The sequence below is a fragment of the Lutjanus erythropterus genome, chromosome 15 (assembly GCF_056507025.1).
Source record: "Lutjanus erythropterus isolate fLutEry1 chromosome 15, fLutEry1.hap2, whole genome shotgun sequence".
Classification (NCBI taxonomy): Eukaryota; Metazoa; Chordata; class Actinopteri; order Lutjaniformes; family Lutjanidae; genus Lutjanus; species Lutjanus erythropterus.
The window spans coordinates 21,868,403-21,893,047 of record NC_139331.1 but is presented as its reverse complement, the minus strand read 5'-3'; the positions used below and the strand labels follow the sequence as shown (position 1 = coordinate 21,893,047).

The following is a 24,645-nucleotide window of genomic DNA, read 5'->3' as shown; positions in this document are numbered from 1 at the left end:
ACAGTCCCATCTCAGCAGCAGTCTGCTGTCACTTAGAGTACCTTTGAAATTTGTACTACTGCAGTGCATTAACATCTACCTTACAGTATATATGTTAGATATATAGAGAAAGACATTAGTACTGTTGCTGAGGTTTTAGAGGTCTCTAGTCAACAGCCACTAGTGGCTAACAGAGACTTTATGGTTAACCTCAGGCGCTTTAATTTGCTCATAAATCACAACGTGTCCGAGCCACTCTGCTGGGACTTTCATCTGTATTTTGCCTGTGATTATGACATCAGTCTCCACCTTCATTTCCATGTTGAACATGTGGTTGAACATGTGGACACTGATGAAGGGAAGACGGTGGCTATTATGGAGATAATTATACTAAAATGTACCTGGGGAGGCAGCAATGCTCTCTATAACCTACCCTGGAAATTCAACACAGAGCAGAGTGTAGTGCACTGGATCATCTGTAGAATACTGATTTATAGGGGTGGGGGAAAAATCGATTCAGGATACTATTGCAATGTTTTGCACACCAAGATTGTATTGATACATGGATGCCAAGTGGTTCTCTTATATTATTTAAAATATTAATATTGCAAATTCAGGTTTTTTTCTGGTGATGTCAGCAGAGGTCACTGTCAGCCTAACCAATTACTTGTCAATTATTAAATTAATTATTAAAAGTTAATACAAAATTACAAACATTTAGGGGCATAATTTTGGGCTTTGGGCTAATCATTTTTTTTCCACAAAGTGAGATGAACAGACTGAAAACCTTTTATAATGAGAAAAGTTATTAAATAAAACAGTTGTTGACAAAGTTTTCATGTGGTGACGTAATTTGGAATTGATAATAAATAGGTAGTACGTAATAAATTGCAATATTTGCTGTTGCAGTGTATGTTTTGCATATTGCAAAATGTTTAAAATTTCAATATCATATGATTTACATATCATGATAATGTTGTATTGTGGTGGTTTCTATCCCTACTGATGTATTTAAAATAAAAATAGTCATAAATCTAAATTTCTGTTGTAGAAAGTTTTTCCCCTCTTTTCTTAAAATATCTTCCAACTCCTCAAACCTTGCTGAAACATACTGATCTGTCTCTTTGTTACACATCAGATGCATGACTTGATGTTTTATTTCTACCTCCATCTGAGACGGAAGCCTAACTCTGCAATGAAGTGACTCATAAAGGAGCAGCGACAGTAGAACAGTAGGCTTGAGGGGCCTTTGCGGTATAATTACGTAGACTCTCGTCATAAATTGTCCTACAACCTGCCTAAATTTGCAGACACAAATTAAATCTCCTCCAACGCCAGAGACCAGAGAATAAAGTCTGGTTCACATCGTCTTTTGATAAGCCCTTAATGTATGTAATGACAAGATCTTCTGGCTTTTAGAGTAAGACTGCTGTGTTCAGACGGAAGAAACAGAGAGAAATTTATAGTTTAAGTGACATGTTCCTTCTCAATGACAGTGTAACCAGTGTACTAGCAATAACAACTGGAGTCTTAAAGGAATAAATCATGTGTTTTTAAATCTGCTTCAATATTGCCTCAAAATACTGCTGGTGCATCAGGACTGCATGATCCAAACAGATAAAAAGGATACGGTGTGTGGTTATGACAAGTTTCAGGCCGAAAAAGCCTCTGTTTTTGTTAGAAATATCTCAAGGGAAGGTGCACATTAAGCTTGTGTTGACGGGTCCCAGTGCTGATTTTTGTCACCTGCGTATTATGTCATTTATTCTAAATTATCCCAGAGAGTCATGCTGCTTTTAACAGTATTCCCAGCACTGTCAGTTTTATGTAAGGTTCTTATGTTTTTGCTGAATTCTTCAGTTTATCCTTCAACCCTTCCAGCCTCATGCTGTGAAGAAGGCTTTACTTTTGATTCTGCAGCTCACTGGTGTTTAACATTTAATGTGTGTTTATATATAGATTCTTTATGCACTCTGTCCATTTATAATGAATGCATCTGCAGATTGATGTTCCATAATATAAAGTTAAATTTGGTAATATTTTAAGAGTACATTCATAAGTGGACAGAGTGTTGAGGAAAATCAATCTCATACATTTGTTAGTGACCACATGTTGCTCTAAATCCAATAACGATGAAGGCTGGATTTATGTTTTGATTAGATATGGAAAACTATATGATTTTATTGATTACAATACCGTTATTGATTCTGCTTATCAGTCCAATTCTTTTTCAGTACCCTTATTGATTCCACATCAGTTGTAGTCGAGCAACAGTCTGTCTGTCATCATCTGAAATGGATGAAATGAGAGAATATTTGTACAGCTTTCATTTTCATTTTGGTTTTCTCTGTCAAAAAAAAAAAAATTGCTAAACCTGCCTGCAAGGAGCCAATATGATTATAACATAGGACCTTCCCTTAGTTAACTTGATTAGTTTTTCTCAATTTCTGGATATATGGTTCATATTTTATCCCACATACATTAAATAGTTGAGCCAAGAATGCCTAATATTGCTGTTTTACATAATACATAAAAAAAGTTTTTACTCTGGGAAGGTGGGAAATTAGCCAATACTGTATCTCTTAACCATTTCTTTAATCAAATCACACATTTATGTGATCTCCTTTTGATAATTAATTAAAATCTTTTCTTTCCATCAACTGAACCTTATTTTAACCTCTGACACAGGATATTTACACTCTGTATAGGACGTGTTGTTCGGTTGGGAAGCAGTGGCACTGGAGTTGCATTTCTGGAATTTAAGCCCATGTTACATAGATGGATGTTTTAGCACATTGCTGCTGTTTCCACCTTTACTTGAAATGACCACTTTACAGACAACTAGCACTGTTTTCATGTGTCACTGTCTTTGTGAAATGAAGCCATGCTTTGGACCACTTCTTCTCTCTGCAGTAACCCTTCTTGTTGCAAGTTTGCAGCAATGTAAATGCAGAGTTTGACATCAATATTTTGTTTGGTGATCATGATTGTGATAGATCAGACAATTTGGAATTGGTTCTAAATGGTCCTGGTTTGACTGAAAATATGTTTCTCTCCTAAATGGACTTAGATTGCCAAGGCTGCACCCAATAATTATTTTAATTGTCAGTTAATTTCGTGTGTTGTATTTGGAGGTGATGTAGGCAAAGATGTCCTGAGGCAGATCAGTATCTGAGCCAATCAATGCATTTCTTTATAGACTAAGATAAGTTATATATATATGCTGTTGCTTGTCAGAAGGAGTGCATTGTGATTCATTTAAACACTGGCTCTGGCCTCAACCAAACCCATGGTGATGACAGAAATTAAGTGAAGCAGCAAACAAATAAATGGCAGCTGCAATTTAGAGTTTATGATTGTCAAACAGACAGTGAGCTATCGACACATTACCACCTGGAGCCGCAGCAAGAAATGTAATTTCACTGATATAATTCATCTTTATTCCCAGTAATGTTGATTCTTATCTGCTGTGTTTCCCGCTTCAACAGGCGTGGACAACACATGCCTTGAATCATCCACACTTACATCTTGTTCTGTCCTGATGACACAGATGACAGATGGTGCAGAATGTGTGGGACATGATACCAGCTGTTGCTCCAGGAGACACTAGTGTGGTCTTTCCAGTCACCCTAAAAGAAAAACAAGACGTCAAACTAATGCCTGAATGAGTTTATCAAACTTAAATAACTTTGACCTCATTTGTTGTTGCCAAATTGTGCTTACAGAGTTGTTAAGGCTGCATTAAATAAGTCAAACGGGCTCTAAAGCAAAGTCGCAGAGGCACAGTCATGGCATCCTGCTTGGTTATCAAGATGTTATGGCTTATGTGTTAGCAAACAATTGCTTATTTACACATTCAGCAGACTCAGGGCAACATGGGCCTCCCAGTGGAGTCATATCAGGCCACCTGATGAATGCAAGTCCAATATCTAATCTCTCTTTTGCCTGTTTTGGACCAGCATCTCCTTAAAGGGATTAAATTTAATTTTACTGGGAATGCAACAATTTTTTTTTTTTTTACATTGTTGTTGTTTTCTTTGGTAGTTAAAATGATTGTTTGGTCCGGAAAATGTCACAAAATAGCGACTATCACCCTTCAGCATTTCTCAGACCTGTCTTCAGGTTGATCGTTTTGTCCAACTTATACCCATTTTCCATACACTTATGCTGGCTTGGCTTGACTCATTTTGACTGTGAACATCAGCTCAACATGGCAAGAATATCCGTTACAACAGGGCTACCTGCTTAAAGGTGTGTCTTTTAACTGAAGACAACATAGCTTGAGTCTAGGGGCTGTAAAACAGTGGATAAACACTTAATTTCTTCCCAATATAAGTCTGTAATCTTGTTATTTAAATATCTTTATTAAGAAACAGCAAAATCAGGAAATGTGGGGTTTTTCATCAGCGACAACTCAACATGACTCCCATACAGCTGAAAGCATACATGAAACTCGGTCTGTATGGCAAAAAATGCCAAAGTTAAAGCCCCACAACAGTTCATAACCAAAAGATATTAAATTTAAAACAAGACGCCCTCAGTTTTAGAACCAAAGAATATGTGGTATTTTTGTTTTTAAAATGTTGTAATATGCTTAACTGATGATCAAAATACAATTTATTTTCTGGAGATGGGCTGCTTACTTGAACTCTAAATTTTTACCATGGTCAAATGGCTCAAGATGCAAGAGAAATGTACAAATATACAATGCACACATATAAAAGACAAAAGACATTGTGTAACATGGCAAGTTAAAAGTGATCACAGTTCTGGTTTGCCTTCAGCCATTATTTAAGATGGGAGCAGTGGGATATGTAGGACACTCCCTTATAGCAAGTAGTAAGCCACTCCAAAGACATACAGTAAAATGTTACTGAAAAGAGCAAACATCATCTGATTAGTTCTACTACACACATCAAGCACAGCCATGTTTTCTGTGGTTATTCTGTAGATAAAAAATGACGAGTAAAATATGTGTTTGGGCATTCATATAGGTTGACATTGTACTTGCTGACATTAGATGTCACGCGGAAAGGAATGCTCTTCTTTTCTATCGTGCTGATTATCTATATGACTCATGTACAGTCTAGTAATTGCATCTAATCTTAACTAATTATCAGCCATCCACCACCTCCTCCACATTGAAAAGAAAAGAGAAAAAAAAACTTTTTTCTTCCTCCCATGGTCCAATAATTCCATAGAAAACTCTTGAGAAAGAAGTGGCCTCTACCCAACAGTAACAGAGCAGAATACAAATGCCCCCAAGTCACACCTTCCTGTTCTGTGCCTCTCGATATAGATCAAGGAATATTGATCCATAACCCACTTGTGTGTGAACAATAAAGGTGTAAATCTTTCAGTATATATTTTTTATTTTATTTCAACATGTTTTTTTGAAAGGGTAAAAACAGCACATAATGTCAAATCGCTAAATGTAGGCAGAAAAATGTTTGAATTTCCAACAGAAGGAGAAGATTGGCCAAAGGTGTGTCTGGTGCCCCTTTTCAGTGTTAGACGCACAGTTTTAAAGAAAGGTTTCCAGCAGAGTAAACTGTATATCTTTGGGTTCTCGACTGTTGGTCGATAAAAGACATCTGAGGGAAATTATATAAAATACTATATATAAAAGCATTTTCCCCCTTATATCACAATTTCTGACAGGTAATCAACAATGATTCATTGAGAAAATGATCAGCAGTTTAATCTGCAATGACACTAATAGCAAACTTTAGCTTTAGCAATATTTTACAGTGAACATTACATCTAAAAATACAGTAGGGTTTAGAGATTATTTATTTTTTCATATCGTTACTTGAGATCGCGATCTCTATTCGATTGCTAAGGGGCAGCAGGATTGGGATACGCCTGAGGAACTTACATTACAGCATGTCAGTGGAATGCATGTTTGTATAGATGACTTTGTTTTAGAGTCAAATTATGGGTTTAAACTAACTTTAATTTAAAACATTTTATGTCTTCTATTTAAACAACATCTCCTTTTTAAAAATTGCTTGTTTCACAGCATCATGTTCCATTTAACATTATCTTTAATTTCAGAATACAGATAATATCTGTAACATTAAGTCCTCTTATGGAGTGCTGAGCAAAGTTTTGGTGAGTTGGCATATGGAAAAGGGAAATGCAGGGTGTGAGATCCATGGAAAAGCGATTACATGCACTGTAGGGTGCAGATTCTAGAGAAAGTTCTGCCTATTTTGCCTATAAAGAAAACATCCAGTTTGGGAGATAGAGTGGGAACATGAAAAGTCATTTGAGATGTATGGAAGGCTTTTTTAATTATGTGTTTTTCTGTTGATCATGGCAAGGTGATGTAGATAATTTTTCTGTCTCTTGGCAAGAAAAGCAATTGCAGCTTGTTTGCCGAGTTTGAGCTCCTTTTTCTCTCTCTGATAACTTGTGAGAAATATTAAATGTCAAATTGTTGTCATCCATTTAGTTCATGTCCATCTGGCAGCTTTTCAAATCTCACCTATCAGTTTTCTTTTTTGTGCTGTTAAAAAAATGAGTCATTAGTTTTAATCACTTTTGTCAATTGAGCAGCATAGATGTGTGGAGCAAGGGTGATGGTGACTATCAACTGGCTGTGATGTACCAGGGTGGTTTTATCACAACTCCTCTGCCTCTAACCCTTAACGCTAAAAGTGGTCACACAGCCATGTCTGTTTAATTTCTTACTTGACTGTTGTAATTGTTCACCCAAGCGTCTTTATTAATAACCAAGGGCACGAACTTGACTATTGTTGTATTTTTTTTCTGCTGCCAGCAGTGAGGTCCTCCAGATGGATTTGTTTCCACCTTTGCTCTGCCTCAGTGGCCCTGTCTGTTTCAGAGGCAGGCATGGCTCAGGTTGCTGTGCTTATCAGCTTAGAACGACCATGTGTGGCTGGTCAGTGATGGGAGAAAGCTGTTGTCATGGTGACAAAAGAAAAACTGATTCCTCTGTACTGTGTGTACTTTAGGTGTTGACATTACCATGAGCTCGACTAATGTCAAGGTCTTGCTGTCCAGGGCTCGCTGTATGCACCTGCATACTGCTCACCTATGGTGTAGCTCTAAGTAAGAGCTGCATCGTGAAGAGGTGATGCTCTGCAGACATTATTTTGTGTTTCAAGGTTTTCTAGTGCTAAATAAGGCTGCCGCTTATGCTCGTTCTCATCTTTGATTCATGTGTTGATTATTTGCTTGATTAATGAATTGTTAATGAATTGTTTTGTCCATAAATTGTCACAGTAATAAATGCCCATAATTTCCTAATTATATCATCCAGATTGTATTATTGCAACTCATTGTATTCAGGCTGAGTCAGCTAATTTTTCAGCTAGTACAAAACACAGCTGTGCAGCTTTTATCCAATCATACAACACAAGATCATATCAGCTCTGTTTTATCCTCTCTTCTCTGGTTACCTGTTAGTTTTAGAATTGATTTTAAGATTTTACTGACCGCTTTTAAAACACTTCATGGTCAGCTCCGAGTTACATTGTTGAATTGCTCCTCCCGTATGAGCCAGGATGCAGCCTCAGATCTTCCTGCAGGGTTCTGCTGGCTGCTCTTGTGTTCCTGCTCAAGACTAAAAGCTTTTGAAGTCTTTGTTATGACCAAACTGTGTTCCAGTGACTATATATAACATGAACATGAACAGTGAAGCCAAAGGATCTCGGTCGCCCCCAGTGCACGTTTTTTCAGGTTGCAAACCCAGACCCCTTTGTGTAAATGGGGGGAACATGGCCCAAACTAAAACATCAAAGTACACGTCAAATATATTTTTCCCCACACATGATTTCTGTAATTTTAGGTACTTCTGATCACTCTGATAAGAAAAATTAGCCCTTGAAGATCAGTTTGGTTAGTTAAGTTATTTGATGTTATAAAATCAGGGTTTTATGCCATGATTGACAGCTGAGCTCTGCTCACGATTGAGTCAGCCGGCTCTGTGGGCGGGAACTCCAACACTAGTCACTACTGCAAAGACTCTGGCTCCAAATGACGTCAGCAGCACAAGATGGCAACACATATATGGGATGTTTTGGCTTCACTTTTGTATGGTGGGAGGAAGTAGAGTTGTGTCATCTGTCTTTATTTACTGTCAATGTGGTGTTTTCACATGTCAGAGGCTAAAATATACATCAGAGTTGGTGTAACAGTACTGTAAAGGTCTTTTTGTCTTGTTTTGAGTCACAAAAGTGTTAGCCCTCTACCTCACAACAAGTTAGATTAACAGTGTTACCATGGCAGTGAGTTGACAGCTCTTTAATTTTGGAATATCTGTAAATATTTTTTCAAAAGAATTTTACTTGGGAATATATGTGAGTTATATGATATCAATGCAATATTCTAAATAAATACTATTCTGTTATTGTTTGTATTAATGTTAACAGTGATTTTTCTGTATAATAATTGGATACAAGTGAGTTTATTTCAAGGGTACATTAAAACCTGACTGTGTTTGTTTTTTGTGTGTTTTTCAGGGGCAGCCTGTTGGCCAGTGTGATTTCAATATCCGACTGGTATGCATAGAAAAGGAGATAATTTCACCCCGGTTTGAAAAGATGAAGACTGGACAAATTGACAAATCCAAGGAGCCCTTCAGCGTCCGAAATAAGCCCTTCTTTGACATTCATGCGTCACGCAAGGTAACGTGAACAAAGATATCCTTTTCACTTTCCATCCCATTTTTCTTCTCATTTCTTTCACAGATGGGACCCACTCAAAACCCATTCCTGCTTTGCACACAAAGATAGAAATCAAGATGACCCAAAATTTGTACATATTGTATCCACAGTGAAATTTGTGGCTGGAGGTTTTGTTTTTTTTTATCCAGGGCAACAACTCTTCATAGGGTCTTAGAGGGCAAAATGCTGACAGATTGAAAGACATCTGTGTACTACGGTCTTATAGAAGGCACAGCTCCGCACAGAATAAGGAAACAGGCCCTCTCCTGGAGTCAGGCATGTGGGAGAGAATTGGCAGAATGGACTCGTACCCATTGGGCCTGATGATGCTGAGCCACAAGACGTTGTGTGTGTTGTTGCTGCCTTATGCTACTGGAGTAGCATGAAAAGGCAGGGGCCTCGATGGGTCATGGCTCATGACCACCTCTCTCCAGATTAGAGCCCTGCACAAGCCAAAAACTGCAGCCTTAGCCCAGCCCAGGCCCGTTGTGTTCAAGTCCTAGCTTGGTCCCAGCCCAACAAAGTCCAGCCTGAGCCTGTGCCAGCCCAAGACCAACCCTCATATTACTTTAAGCTCTCTCTGAAGGTGCGATCACACTGAGATGCACTGCTAGAAATGAGTCACAGGCAAAACCATTGGCAGCTCCCTATTAGAGCACATCATTAATGGGCTTGTTGGGTCCTGTTGGGTCCTGACGAGCTTGCAGACCTCTACTCCAGATACCTCGAAAGTTAAATTTTTGCCCACCCGCTTGTGAATGTTGAAATTTTACCAGCCACTCAATAGATTACCATCGCCTGGTGAGAAAAGCAAATCTACCAGCCACTGGCATATTTTACCAGCATTTGGCTGGTGCTAATTTTGCGCCACGCTTCTGAGGATGTAAAAATAGAGTTCTGGGATATTGTCATGCAGTCCTTGTATAACTAGAGTCTGCATTCTCGGCTGGTTGACGTTGGATTCTGTCAAGGCTCAGCCTTGTTACTGCTTCTGATTTTCATCTACAGTTGTAGCCCCTTTTCACCACAGGAATATGTGAACCGTTTTAGGAATTCAGGAACTAAAGCTGAGTTTTGTGTGGAGGAACTAGGGTCCAAATATCAGTCCTAGACCATTGTTCCTGGTCCCCCCAAAAAAATCACTTCTTTGTGGGTAATACCTCTGGTAGCCTAGAAACTATCTTGGTGCAGTTTGCTTCACTGGGTGTCATTGATTAATCAAACACGTTGAGCTGTGCCCATGAATCTCTGCTGCTGGCACCTCCATGTGTATTAAGCTGACGATTGCCTCTTCCTACGTCTTTGTCTCTGCCTGTATGAATACACAGTGAGGTGTAAGTGGGTTCATGTGAAAAGATAGCTGTGGAATTAAGCTTTACATTACACTGCTGATGTAAGTCATTACTGTGTGAGCTGGTAAGTATAGAAAATGACATAATTTCATTGATTTTGTTGGACATTTCCCAGCATCTGGCATTTCAGTCATTTTTGCTCAATAATACCAAGAATAACTGTAAAATCCATGGTGTTAGTTCAGTGTCTTTTTCTTGACTGTTTTGGTTCTAATGGTCATATTTTTTACATTCTCCTTGTGGTTGTCATATAATAAATAAGTGATCATACCTCAGGTTATAGTACTGTGCTGTTCACAGGCTGAGCACAGCAAGGCTTTTATCCTTTGAATAGCTGTTAAGCTCCTCAAAGGGCTGCACTTGTGCCCTAATATCAGGTCCGAGGGAGGTCAGAGCGCGATTAATTTGATGTTTTGCTCGGGCCAAGATCAGTCGGAAATCTTGGCACCGCACTTTCACAGATGATCAAAGTATAGGGAGGGGGTGATTTAAACACTTCTTGTGTTGTGGTCACATATCTTCCTCTGCCAGCACTGATATCTTGGTGTTTTTGTCCTTTTTAAAATTCTTAGTCTGAATAGTTGAGTTACCTCTGGTCTAACCCTGTGCTGTGTACTCCTCTAAGAACCTTTATGAAGGATCACCCCCCTACCCTCTGGGGGGCATGTTGATGAAGATACTCTAGAAATGAAGTCACTGAAACTATGTCTGGTTTCTGACTGCTCTATTGTGTTGTGCAGGGGCCATCTGCTCCTCATACAGTCATATCTCTGTTATATGGGACATTAAAAGAGGGAAACTGGAATCTGGCTCATTAATTCATAGCTGCACAACCCTCCACTTCATGGCATATTGACCAGAAATTCTTTTTAGGGATATTTCAGTCAGACACTGGATTTGTATGATAGCTTTTGTCTGTTGCTAGGCTGCTGTTTTTCATCCCAGACACTTACACATTCATGCTGCCATTTCCCACCAATAGGGACTATTTATTCTCTTTGCTTCCTCCACTCCACCGATTATCATACAAAGACTCCTTTTTGTATTACAGAAATTGTATGTTGGGGCAACTAGATTATACATTTTGGGGATTTCCCTCTTGTGTTTGTCGAATGGACGTGCCTGACAAAATATGTCTCGTATAGACCATAATTCTGATTTTAATGGCCCTTCATAACTCAGTTGGTGGTGCCTGCTCTACTCTTAATTGCATGTTGCATTATGTATAATATTGCATGCTTTATCTTTAAGAGGTTCTTTATTTTCATTGGTTGATTTGTTGTCATGCATCTGATGTGATCCAGGCCCCTCACTGACAGTACATACTCTTGCCACTTACATTGGCTGCAGAAAATGATGGAAGATATAAAATACTTAAATAAAAACAATACACATTGTTATATGATTTTTATGTATGCATTTACTATATAAATAATGGTAATTTTATATATAACAATTCAGTGAAAAATGTATTTTCAAAGACACTTAATTCATTATGCCTCTGCGTTGGCGACTGCCTTGGCAGGAGGCATATGTTTACTTACTTTCATACTTTATTAATCCCTCTTGGGAAAATTACATGTTTTCACTCTGTTGTTATTTTTATACACACACAGGCCCAAACTACACACACATGCACAAACGGGATCTATAGGCATGCATCTATGGAGAGATGTCAGAGTGACAGCCCACTTATAACAGCGACCCGAGCAGTTGGGTTGGTACCTTGGCAGTACCCAGCAGGTGAACTGGCACCTTTCTGTGCTACCAGTACTGTGGTCCGTGCTGGATTTGAACTGGTGTTCTGTCGATATGTGCTACCTATCGAGATGTGCCATGTTTTTAGCAATTTGGTTTTCAGTTTTTTATTGTTGTAAGGCTAAAATGATCAGCTGTAAAGATGTGTAGTCTATACACAAATAGAAAAAAATGTTGTAGTATTTTGTCAGATAAAATGTGCATCATAGGCTATGTTTATGGCTCAGTGCCTTTTTCTCTCATTATTGCAGGTGGCGTGTCTTGAGTCTCCCTAGGGTAGCTATGCATGCCAAATCCGAAAAAAGCAAGAGAATTTAATAGTTGAGGCTTCAGACAGGTTGTCTTTTTGCTTCTTTTGGACAAAAATGGCTCTTTTGTGAGTGAAGGTTGCTGACACCACTGCCATTTAGGTATTCCTAAGCTGCCCACAGAAAATATCCAAGATACCCACAGTATCAAAAGCCAGTCATAGCCTGATGTACTTGGTTATATCCATCCTCAGCTCAGTGTATCACAGTAATAGTTGCCATGTCTGTACAGACCATTCACCCTCTTCACCATTCATCAGACACTTTTCACTAGTGTCTTTATATGTCCTTGTCCACGGTGTACTAGAAATATATCAAATTCCAGACATTGAATCATAACATTCAGAAATACTCAAAAGATTTGAATGATTTCTGAGGACTACTGCAATTTTTGCACATATAGTTCTACGTCTCTAATTGTAAGGCTGCACACATTTCCCTTTTTGTTAAGAGCAAGCTTTTACACAACGACTGTCCAAAAAGCTCCTGTATCCTGACTTGGCTTGCAGATGCTGCACATTAAATATACACAGTGTTCGACCAAAGAGTGTTGAGATCTGTGTATTTCTTTCAAAGAATTAAGAATCAAGTCTAGACTGGGATTTCTTGTCATTTTCCTGCTCGCTGAAGGCAACAGAATTGGCAATTTCCATAGAGAATTTGTATGAGTTAGAAATTCATATTCCTCCTGGGATTATAGAAATGACTGTTACAGTTTGGGGGCTACCGAGAGCTGATGATGATATTTGCAATTTCCATAGAGAGTGGGGTTTAACAAGCCAAAAAACCCCATCCAAGTCAAACTTGTTTTGAATGTTTCTTGGGCTATACAGGCTGTTCTTATGACCATGAGGATAAATCCCCAAAGTTGCAACCACTGAGGGCTGAAACTTGTTGGATGTAATGAGTTTTATTAAACTCAGTTTTTTCAGCAGTGCAGTTACGTGTACTGTAAGCTGAGCTGCGGTAATTAGTTCACAAACTGATTAATTGCCTGACAGAAAATTAATAAACTGCTTTGAAAAAACATGTATCAGCAATAGACATGTCATCATTAGCAATTAGAAAAAATGTTCAATAAAATGTTAAATAGTTTCACTTCAATGCATTTAATACAAACCAGCATGAAAGTACATAATGGACACGCTCTGGCTCATTAACAGCCTATCATATCCCTTGATCATGGAGCATCCTGCAAGTGACATGCAAACAGCAAAGCATTTAACAGGTTACACCATCGACATGTGACACAACAACAGAAACAGCATGGAGTGAGAAAATTAGTACAGGCTCTGAGGGAATTGTTAATAAAAAAGGACAGACAAGCTCACCAGTATGCAGTAAGTTTTTTTTTTTTTTAAGTCTGTTACCTGTGTGCTCTAATTCAAAATAAAGTGGTTAATATCAACCTTTCCCTTTGTCTTTATTAAATAGGTAATTAAAATGATCTAATTATCAATATTGACTGAAATTAAACATTTTATAGTGATATTTAGTTTTTTTTCCAGTGATACTGCCCATTCCTTGTGTTGATAATCAATTAATTGTTGTGAGTCTGTCTTCAAGAAAAATGCTACAAGTCGATGGTCCAGCTTCTTGAAGGAACAGTTCACCCCCAAATCAAAAATGGATCAATTGTCCTCAAACCTGTAGTGTTATTGACCCTAGGTTGTTTTGGTGTGAGTTGCAGAGTTTTGAAGATATCGGCTGTAGATATGTCTACCACCTCTGAAATATACTGGAACTGGACGGCGCTCAGCTTGAGGTGCTCACAGTGCCCAAAAAATACATTTGAAAAAGACAACAACAGCGTCTCTGTCCAGAAATCACAACCTGGTTTCTCAAGATAATAATCAGACCTTATTGTGAGCAGTTTCATGTAGGAACTACTTTCTCTCTCTGTTGTAGAATCTATTGGAACTACTGTCTTTCTACTAGACCAGGCCTGTAGTGTTATTTATCCCATTTCTTTCCACTAGAAAGAAAGTAGTTCTTTCATGAAACTGCCCACAACAAGTTCTGTGGATTATCTTGATTATCTGGGTCATGATTTCTGGAAAGAGGCATTACTGTTGAGTTTTTCAAAATTATTTTTGGGCACTTTGCGCACCACAAGGCGACTGGCAGACATCTCTACAACTGATATCTTCAAAACTCGGCAACTCACACTAAAACAATCTAAATGCAGCACTAAAGGCCAGAGGAAAAATATGTATTTTTGTGTATAGTGTGAGTATTTGCTGGTTTTCTTGGTTGTGTACACTTGTAAAACAAATGTCATTGGGTTATAACTGATTCATCAAATAAGCACTAATTAGAGTCACTGAAAAAATGGTTAGTCAATGCTGTAACTGCATGTTTTTAGTAGGCCAAATATGGACTTAAACAAACTTTACAAAACTTTAATAATTAGCTTTCTGTTGCTAGACTGCCGTCATTCAGATTCCACGTTTTTCACCTGAATGTATCCCATGATGTTTTATCCATAAAGTGTGGTAGCATTTATCTGAACTAAATGCATCATTCCTCCACACACGGAAACATTTGTTTTTTCACTTCTTGAAACTAATAATAATAACTTTACTTAAACCTAAGAGATCATTGAGGGTTGGCCCTCATTTCTTCAAATGAAAAAATGTTTAGCTAAAATAGAAAAACAAAGATACAAATAACAAAAGATACAAGGCAAAAGACAGAAATTTAAAAAAAACATATCAATACTGTTCACAAAAGTAAAAGTTACAAAACGTCTAAAATAATGGCAGCGTGGTTATTGGTCATGGATTTCAATTCAACTAGGAATTCCAGAATATTGATTTTCAGGTTGCTTTCTAAAGAATTCAAGATAATCAGGAGACAGAAACTAAAAGCAGATCTTCCCAGTTCAGTAAAAATTTGGGGTACATGTAGGGAAAGTTCTTCACTGGATCTATCAAAGATGAAATGTAAGGTGCCAGTTTCTCAATGATAGACTTGTAAGAAAAACAAAGGTACATATGCCTATCCCACCTCTGGGACAGAGAGACACATGCAAAACAACTGCAAGAGTCAAAACATTGGGCGAGGTGTACCCTGCATGAATAAGCCTAACATTTGCAGACATACAGTAATTAAATGTGTCTCAGAGTGTATCCAAATTTGATGAAGTCACAATTTGGCGACATTAAAGTTACAAAAGGAAATTAGACGGTGTTAATTTGTCTTTGCCCTTTACAGAATATCCAATATCCCTCGCCCATTTATCATATCTCTGAAGAAATTAGGCTAAATCTGCATGAGGTTTCCCCTAATGAGGCTGATATCTCCAGCTGACCCCAGGCCATCACCCACCTCCTCCCAGGAGTCCAGGCCGTGGCGAACTGAGAAGAGAAAGACTTAAGGTTAAGGAGTGAGAGCAGATCTCATCTTGAAATACCCTTTTTGAACTAAGATTGAATTTGGATAGAGACCCAAAAAGTAGTCATCTAGCTACTTTTGTAAGATTGAGTTCTTTTCACAGAGCTCAAACCTAATCACAGCAGGTGAGATTAAGGTGTAGTCTATGTACTGAATACAAAATAGTCAAAAGAACTGGATCCTTGAGAAGGCAAATAGTGAAGAGAAAGTTTTTAGATTTTGTGAAATCAGTGCATTAAGTTGTTTGTTTAGTTTGTGGGCTGTTGTTTGCACTAAGAGCTACTTTGCTGCTGCTCATAGAAATAGTACCTTAAAACTGCTAAATTTGATCTTTACTGCATCAAATGGACTTGAAACACAATTATGAAAACAAGTTTGTGCTTTTATTTAAATACTTACTAACAATCACAGGAACAAGATTAACCTGTTTATTACAAAAGCTGCTTCTATAATTGATTAGAGACAGCTTTAGAGACCCAGAGGGACAGACCATACATCACTTTGAAGATCATCCCATTTTGTGTTTTAAGCTGTCTAAAACTTGACAGTTTTATGTTTGCAACATTATTTGTCATTTATCTTATTTTGAATTTAATTTGATAGAGACAATGGAATTTAACATAGTTCCAATACTAACCATGAAATTTAGTTTGCACCTGTTGCTAATTTTCTACTTGTGCTGTACATATAGGCCAACAGTGTAATTAAAACATACAGCTTCAATTATCATAAAACCACCATACACTACAGAAAATACAGTAAAATATACTTTATTTACCATGATACACATACCACAATACACCTTAGAAATTTAGACTACAATTAATTAACTAAAATTTGTAAAGGCCTGGTTTGCTTTAAGTTAGCACTAAACCTTTTATCTCTTGTTGTATGTATTGTATTTACCTCTCTTAATTTTTAAGGTTTTATTTCATATTTATTATCCCCAACAGGCGTAACTTGGCACAAATGACTACTTAGACTCAAGGATGAACTGATTCAATTTTGGTGGTCAAAGATCAAGGTCACAGTCATCTCACTAAACACATTTTTGGCCATAACTCAAGAATTCATATGCTTATTGTGACAAAGTTGCACATAAATATCTAATAAGATAAAATGATGAGGTGATGGCATTTTATATACAAAAGTCCGCTGCAAAAATAGTCTCTAAGTGTAGACAGCAGGTTTCTCACTGGAAATTATTCTCTGGTGTCATACATTTGTAGTGCCAAAATACACTTAATGCCTTTTCTTAAAGTCTTCACTATGTTATATGAGTCTGAACAGACATGGATGTTAACTCCAACTTGACTGGTTGGTGGAAACATACAACTGTGAGGCAATAATTCTATTTTTGACTTCTTTGATTTATTTGACTATTGACAGCTGACTTCTCACTCCTCTTAACTGGCCACTAGGGGCCACAAGTGATCAGCAACTATTTCACTTTGAAATCTTGTGTCAACTGGGGACAACGTATGTGGGGATCATGTTAATGTTGGCAGAACTTTGCAAAGTTTAGCCTAACACCAGTACATCTTCATATAAGTCTGTACATGATTTTTTTTTTTTTTTATCAGTCCCAGAGATGAACCACTACACGTTTTAAATTTGAAATCAAACCAATATCTTATCTCTGCAAAGCCACATAGACTCTCGCCATGTTTATGTTTTTAGATAAGATGTAACTGGATGCACTTTGAAAGGTCGCCACAAATGGAATCCAGGATCAAATAGTTAACATTTTGAGTGCAGAGACGAGATGAAATCTCAGAGCGTGCACTGAATCTCAGAACGTGCACTGTAGCCAGGTTCTCCATCATCAGTCTTATCAAAGGAAAACAATTGCCTGAGTAGAAATCCTAAGCCCACACTGCGTATCGAGTAAGTGCATGCAACCACATAACTGCAATGACGAGACTCTATATCCTTTGCTGATTCACCCTCCTCTACAGTGGGCTCAGTCATCATTAACAGTCCTTGACCCAATGTAAATATCCTCCTCTTTTGTTATAACCACATCCATGAGCGAGAGTGCTTTTTCTGTCTGAACAAGCTTGTAGTGGCCAGGCTAGATAAAAAAAAAATAACTGGTCCTTAACAGCATGTCTCATTAGCTGTGTGCTGTCAGTCTGTCTGCAGGTTCCTTGTTGCTCACTGACCTCACACCTCTGTCAGCTGTCAAGTCTCCAGCTGTTGGAGATGGAAGAGCAAGACCCTTGGTCTCATCATCTGGGTTTCCTTTACGTGTGTTTTGATGAAAAAAGAATCTTTGGTGTTGTGCTGAATCTGAGTTTGGCTAGTTTGTAGGGCTGTGACGATAACTGCTTTACTGCAGCACTGTGGTCACGGGGTCACTGCAGAATTGTATTTTCAAGGGTCAATCTCATGTTGAGATCAGTGCATAGATCTATTTATACAGTTGAGGACAAAAAGAAGTGCTTTTTTAACAGAGCAAGGAGTTTTCAACATAGCATTTCTAAACATACTAGTTCTCTTTTGAAAGCATAAATTATTTCTATTTGCACAAAATAACAGAATTATTTCAGAACAAACAAAAATTACCAGGGTCAATATTATTAGCCTCCTTAAGAACTGACCATTTTATTGAGCCATACCACGAACGACTGTTGTGCAATGATGTGCTTTAACTTTGTAATGTTCAAAGCTCGTAAAATCAAGTTAAAACTGAGGGTTATCTTCAAATTTACACACAGTATAAAAACTTCAGTAAGGGTTTGAGCTGTCACTTGAGAAAGCATCATGTCAAAAACAAAAGAAATCAGTTTGGACTTGAGAAAAAGAATTGTTGATGCTCACAAAGCAGGAGAAGGATACACAAAGTTATCACAGCGTGTCTAAAGTGTCAAGAACTGGAGTGAGAAGTATCATCAAGAAATTCAAAGAGAAAAGAACAAGCCTGGCAGAGGTAGGAAGCAAAAACAAAATAATTTTGACCCTGGTAGATTTTGTTTTTTGTGAAATGATTTAGTTTCTGAGTGCAAAGTAAAATAATATAAGCATCCAAAATAAAACTAGGATGTTTGGAAAAGCTGTGTTGAAAATCCCTCGCTCTGTTTAACAGCACTTGGGAAATACTTTAAAATAAATGAAATTTTCATAGGGGGGCTAATAATTTCATCCTCATTTGTACATCCATGGATCAGAGGAGTCCCTTATTTCTCCCTCTGCAGATGAATAAGATCAGTGTTAAGTTATTTATTCATAATTAATGTGATGTGCCAGTTTTGTTTCTATATGGTTACGAGTGAGTCTTCTTACTTCGAACTCCCAACAGCTCGCATTTTCCTTGCAAATCTCATGCTTTTTGAGGATTTACCATAAAGAGGCTGCTGTGGAACATATAAGATGTGCCACTTTTCAACCTCGTTAATTAGTCTCTTGTGTTCCCTGTTGACTGCTTTGATCAGAAGAAACGGAAACCTCAAGTACATCACCATCAATTTTGACCAAATGAAATTGAGGGTGAAGCAAGCGTGCAAAACTTCGCTAAAGTAGAGCCAGGGCAAGCAGTTTTTCACACAAGCGACACATCGTTCAGCCTCTTCACTGACACACAGAGCAGGTTAGGACATCCTCATTAATGAACTGAAGCAATCAGCTGTTTGCTCATTTAAATCACTTCCAGTTAGGAAGCTGTGTCAACCCAAGGCATCTTGGAATCGCCAGTGGATGACCAACAACAACTGTTTACAACACAGAAAAATTGATAAATAACTACATTTAATCTTGGATGTATCATTATATTTATTTTGTAATGTCTCCAAAAAGACACTGGAGTTAAAGGCTGGATTACAAAGCTTCTAAAAGGGATGCGATTTCATCTGAGCTGACACTGTAAAAGCACATTGCTAGTGTTAGCATTAGCTTAATGTTAGCCTTTCCTACTCGGCTTGTGCTGAAATCCATTGTACTTGGTTCTTAGGAGAAAAAAAGTGCAATGGGATGGTCATTCAAGTTGGAGTCCCACTGCAAATAGCAGTTAACTTTTCATCAATTTTTACTAAATGTAGTGTTTTTTGTTATGAAATGTGCTGTAACAACTTTGTAGATGCCATTTCCATTCAGCTGATTTGTGCTTGATGGAACTCTGCGAGCGTGTGGTACTCACCTACTCATCCTTTTTCTTTAATTGTGCTAATCAGCTGCTGTAGGGGTGCTAATGAAGTTCATAGTCTTGTCATACAAACATCAGTTTGCGGCAGGCGTCCATATTGCAACATTACTTTGGGGATAATTTCCTTCACTTTTCCAGCCGTTGGGAGATGACAGACAAGATTTTTCTTGCTCTTCAGAAGCTGCAGCGTAACTGCAACTGACACAGTGTAACTGTAAATTTACTGCCAGACTGACCGACAACTATGCACTGCTCTATTCCTTAAAGGAGCTACAATATGCTTATGACAGTATGCTTCAATAAAGTCCAATAAAATGTAAATATTAAAGCATTTGCAGTAAAACTACCAACCCACAGGAATGTGTAGAGTTGTCACCATGGTAAGAATAATTCCATACAGCAACAGCCCTATTAGTTTTGGAAGATTCAACGCCTACTGGATCAGCTCAAATTCAGATGTGACTTGTGCTTATGCAGAGTTGCAGACAACTCAGAACTCATAAATTTCCAACCTCCTACTAGAAAAAATATGATGGAATGCCACTCAAAGTTGGAGTTCCTGCTTGTGAACTCAGGGCAAGTCCATCATCCTTGACTTCATGAAGTCTTTGTCTGATGTCATGTAGTAAAACCCTGTAAATTGATGTCTTAATATATCATAAATATTATGGAGAAACATAAAATACTGTTACCTCATGCATTATCCTGTCACCTCATGTCAAAGAAATTCATCAATTTGCCATGGTTTTTGTTTACTTTTTGCGTCGGACACCTGAAGCGCTTTGAGGTCAGAAGTTCGAAACCCCCCCACCACCACCCCTGTCTCGAATGCAGCATTAGAATTTCCCCTAACTGGTTTTGTATCACTTCACTCGGTTGTTAGAATTCATTTTCTAGATAATGGCAGAGCTAATGAAGTAAAATCTGCCTCATTGACCTGTAAACCTACACTTTCGTAATTTATTCTAATTAACAGCAAGAATGTGTGAATGCTTTGGTGGGAGAAGATTGGCTGATATCTCACAGCTCAACCATGCGCCCTCCTCAGATTATGAAATAGGCTGCAATAAAGGATTCATCAGCCTGCACCTCTGGCCTTGATAATACAGCCATCCTCCATGGTTAGGTTTAAAAACACAAGCTGCACTTCATCACCTGCATCCTCTCTCTCTGCTGCTGTTGCACCCACTCGCAGAGGGAAACATGTTGACGGTTGTATAAGGGCTTGTGCGGCTTAGAAGAACACACGACGTGGACCCGATGACTAATATTTGTTTACCTCGGTTGCTTTCAAAGTTTTTAGTTTTCTTCAAAGCCTCCAAGACATTATGCAACATTGGATGATGCGCGGCACATCTATACAGTAAAGGTCTGATTCACTGGAGAGAGAGAGTGGATGAATACTGGCAGTATGTAGCGTAGCAGCTCGTTTTATTTGTTCTGCTCGCCTGCTCTTGTTTTGCCTTCTGGGCTCAGAGTGGATGTACACAAGGAGAGAAACGTACGTCCTCTGGGTCAGGTCAACAGGTGTCTTCAGATGTTTTTATGACTTTTGTGTTTATTCTGTGGTTCAACACCTACTCTGCCTTTAGTCTGCTGTCTGCCTTTTCTGTTTGACCCATGGTGATGTTATGACATCTCTCTCAAACAATAACTCCATCTAAGATAACCAGCACAGCTGTTCTCATAACAATACACATCATTTATTTCTAGAGTGCTTCTTCTGTTTTTTAATAATTTATGTGCTCTACTTATTTTTCTCACTCTTTTGTGTAAGAACATATAAGCTACAGTGATGCTGTAGCTCTTGTGTGTGTTCTCATTTTACCAAAGAGGATGAAAGAGTTTTTTTTGACATATCTGTGGAAACGGCATCTGAGCTTAAAGCTTAAAGTGGACATTTTACATGGTAGCGGTTGGCTGACTGTAATCTGAGAGCTGACGTCACTAGGAGATGCTGCTGTGGTGCCTTACAGACTGAAAAGCTTCACACTGTGTATGCCACAAATATATTTTTCACTCTTTTTATATGAGCTATAAAGCATCAGCTGTCAACCTTGTGTTCCACTCAAGAAGTAAAACCCAAAGGCATTGTTCTGATGGCCCATTATTTCCAGCTCTGCCCAATATGGTAAAAAAAAACAAAACATATTGCCACCATGTTGACAGATATTGCCTTGTGATTTAGGATTATTGGGAATGACAATTTTTGCATCACAATTTTCATTTTCACTGAAGAAAACCAACTGTTAAAATGATTATGTGACATTTGTTTGGGTCTGTACCAAATAAACATGCTTTCTTACATCTGGAGAACATCTGTACGCCAGGGCATCTCTGCAGCACTACACTACGTCATTATGATGCTCTTCTGTCCCGCATTTTTCCTTTATCAAAAAAAATTGCAGCATCTGCAATTTGGATATTGCACTTGCCCATATTTCCATTTCGATGATATTTAATAATTATATTTATATAAATATTTTGAAACCCCAATAGTCTGAAAAATGTCCCTTTGGAAACAAAAGCCCATTTGTCCAACAGCTATCCCAAAAAACAAACACCAGTTGCTCCGAAGGCCCACTGCCTCAGAATCTGGGGTTATTTCATTTCAAAGTAGATTTTCACATGCAAGAAATTTGCTGTGGTATATTGGTGCATAGCAGTTACATAGTAAGAGAAAAATATAGATAAAAATAAAAAGTATTGCAGGTCAAGAAGCATGAATGGAAAATAGAAAATTGGCACTAACATGAAATAATAGAAAAACAATTGAAGAAAAGATGTACAAAGTGACTCTTATTTCTCTTTTTTTCTGATGTGCACCGACGCTCAGCTTGTGTGTGTGCTGGACAGGCTGGCGGATCGATGCGGATGTCGAAACAACGGGCAGTCCCCTATAAATGATTACATAAAATCATAGAAAGTCTTGCAGGGGACAATTTTCTGTAGCTAAACTGAAGGTAACAGACAATCAGTGTTTCACTAAAGGTTGTGTTCACTGGAGCTTTTAGCAGCAGCACCAAATATGTTGTCCTGCCATTCTGTAATTATGTTTGTCACATCTATAAGAGCCAGACTTGATTTGTTCATCTGTACTTAATAGTGTCTGAAGGCTGCACTTTCGTACTCTTGCATGATGTTGAGAGTGTATGCAGATACGCAGATACAGATACTCTATTTGGTGAAAATACATTCACAAACCACAAAGTATCCTTATGATGTTCCAGCTGCATGAATAAAACATATCTGAGTCACAACAATAGCAGTGCTGCACCAGGTGGTATTAACAGGTAGATTTTTATTCAAATTTTGTTTTTACAGAACCCACCCACTCCACTCTACTGCCCAAGCACACAAATAATTGGAGTTATTTGTGCAAGCCATTAAAAAGCCCAATTTTCCCATATTCTACCTTATCAATTGTAAGAATTTTCTTTTTTGTGATTCTTATGTGATAGTAATTAGAGGTAGGTTGAATTCAACGTTGGAATTGGGGCCTGATATTGATTTATCAGGCCCCAATTATTGGGCATTGGACTTGCAAGCATCAATTCATATTTCAATCTAGTTGTACAAGACCATGTAGTTTATTATCTATTTGCAAACATGATGCTATCGCAGGGCAAATTAAGAGCCAGAGAGCACATTTCACTTATGCTTTGCAATCTTGGAAATTTCTCATAAATTACTGTGATAAGATGCAGCTGGAGTGAAGAAATGTACCAGCCGCCTCACTCAAAGTGTAACAATAAACCAGCACAAAAATTAGGTACCACTGCAAATCACAATCTTCTCAACAAACACATTACAAACACAATACACATGCATAACAGAATGTACTGTAAAATGCATTTTGGAATAAGCTGGAATCCTACAGCACCCCACAAAGATGTCAATACATATGTAACAGTATACAAACTACACAAGCTTAGATTATCATTATTATTGTTATTATTATTTATAAAAAAAAAAATGTCTAATGGTAAGCTAAATATCTTTGTTTTTGACTGTTGATTGGCCAAAATAAGCAATTTGAATATGTAATCATGAGCTTCAGAAAATGTTATTTTGTGCCTTGTTAAAAGAGCAAATAATTAATGGTATATACTGCTATATAGAGCTGTTACAATTTTGTGATACAACACCTCATCCAGTGACAGTGTTAGCTCAATAAGTATATTCTTCAGCTGCACCTAAATCTTGTATCAAAAAGTGCTGCACCAGGGGAGGCATTTTTCTGTACACCTTCAAAACCAAAGTAAAACAGCCTTTTCTGTCTGACATCAAGCCAACCCCAGCTCTATCTGTCTCAGTGCAGAGACGGTCTTCTCTCCTACTGTAACCGCACAGATACAGCAGCATGCTGCTGGAGCCCAGTGAAGGGCTGCCTCCCGGTTGTTGCCTCTTCACATCGACTCTCTGTCTGTCTGCTGTCTGTATGAATGTGTCTGACTGTGTGGGCTGTGCTCGGCACTGCTGTGCGTTTGTGGTTGTCAGTTTATCTTGTCCCTCCCGGAGTTAGATGTGTCTGGCTGTGGTAAAGCTTCTTTACTTGCCAAGGTCCCATCTATGTAACATGATACCCTAAGCTTGTATGATTTATTTGTTCACTGTTACTCATTTCACTGCTTTGTCCCAGCAGTCTTTGCACCTTCAACTGTCCTAAAGAGGGGATCAACATTTTGAAGCATCTTGTTATGTTTTGTCTTGTTATCTTTCTTCTTCTTTTGAATTTCACACTTGCATACTTTAAGGCATGATTTAAAACCACTTAAATAAAATTTTACCTCCATACTGCAACTTGTTATAGTTTGACAAACATTACAATTCTTTCACATGTTTCAGTTCAATGTTGTACTGAAATGTTGGGGCTACTGAAGTATGGATTGGCTAAGACTTCTCAAACTGCTAACATGAGGAAAGTGGACAACACAGTGTCACAATTAAAGGCGGCTCTGTTAAGTTGCATTAATTTGTCTTTTCTGTACTGGTTTTTACATAAGTTTACATTTGAG

At 38.0% G+C, this 24,645-nt stretch overlaps 1 protein-coding gene across 1 annotated transcript in view; it reads left to right on the top strand.

Moving 5' to 3' along the window:
• Nucleotides 1–24,645, top strand: part of rngtt (RNA guanylyltransferase and 5'-phosphatase) — a 125,974-nt gene that overhangs the window by 45,830 nt on the left and 55,499 nt on the right. The window contains exon 11 of the mRNA XM_084737479.1: nt 8,469–8,633. Coding sequence (XP_084593605.1) covers nt 8,469–8,633 — 165 coding nt within the window. The remainder of the gene's footprint in view (nt 1–8,468; nt 8,634–24,645) is intronic.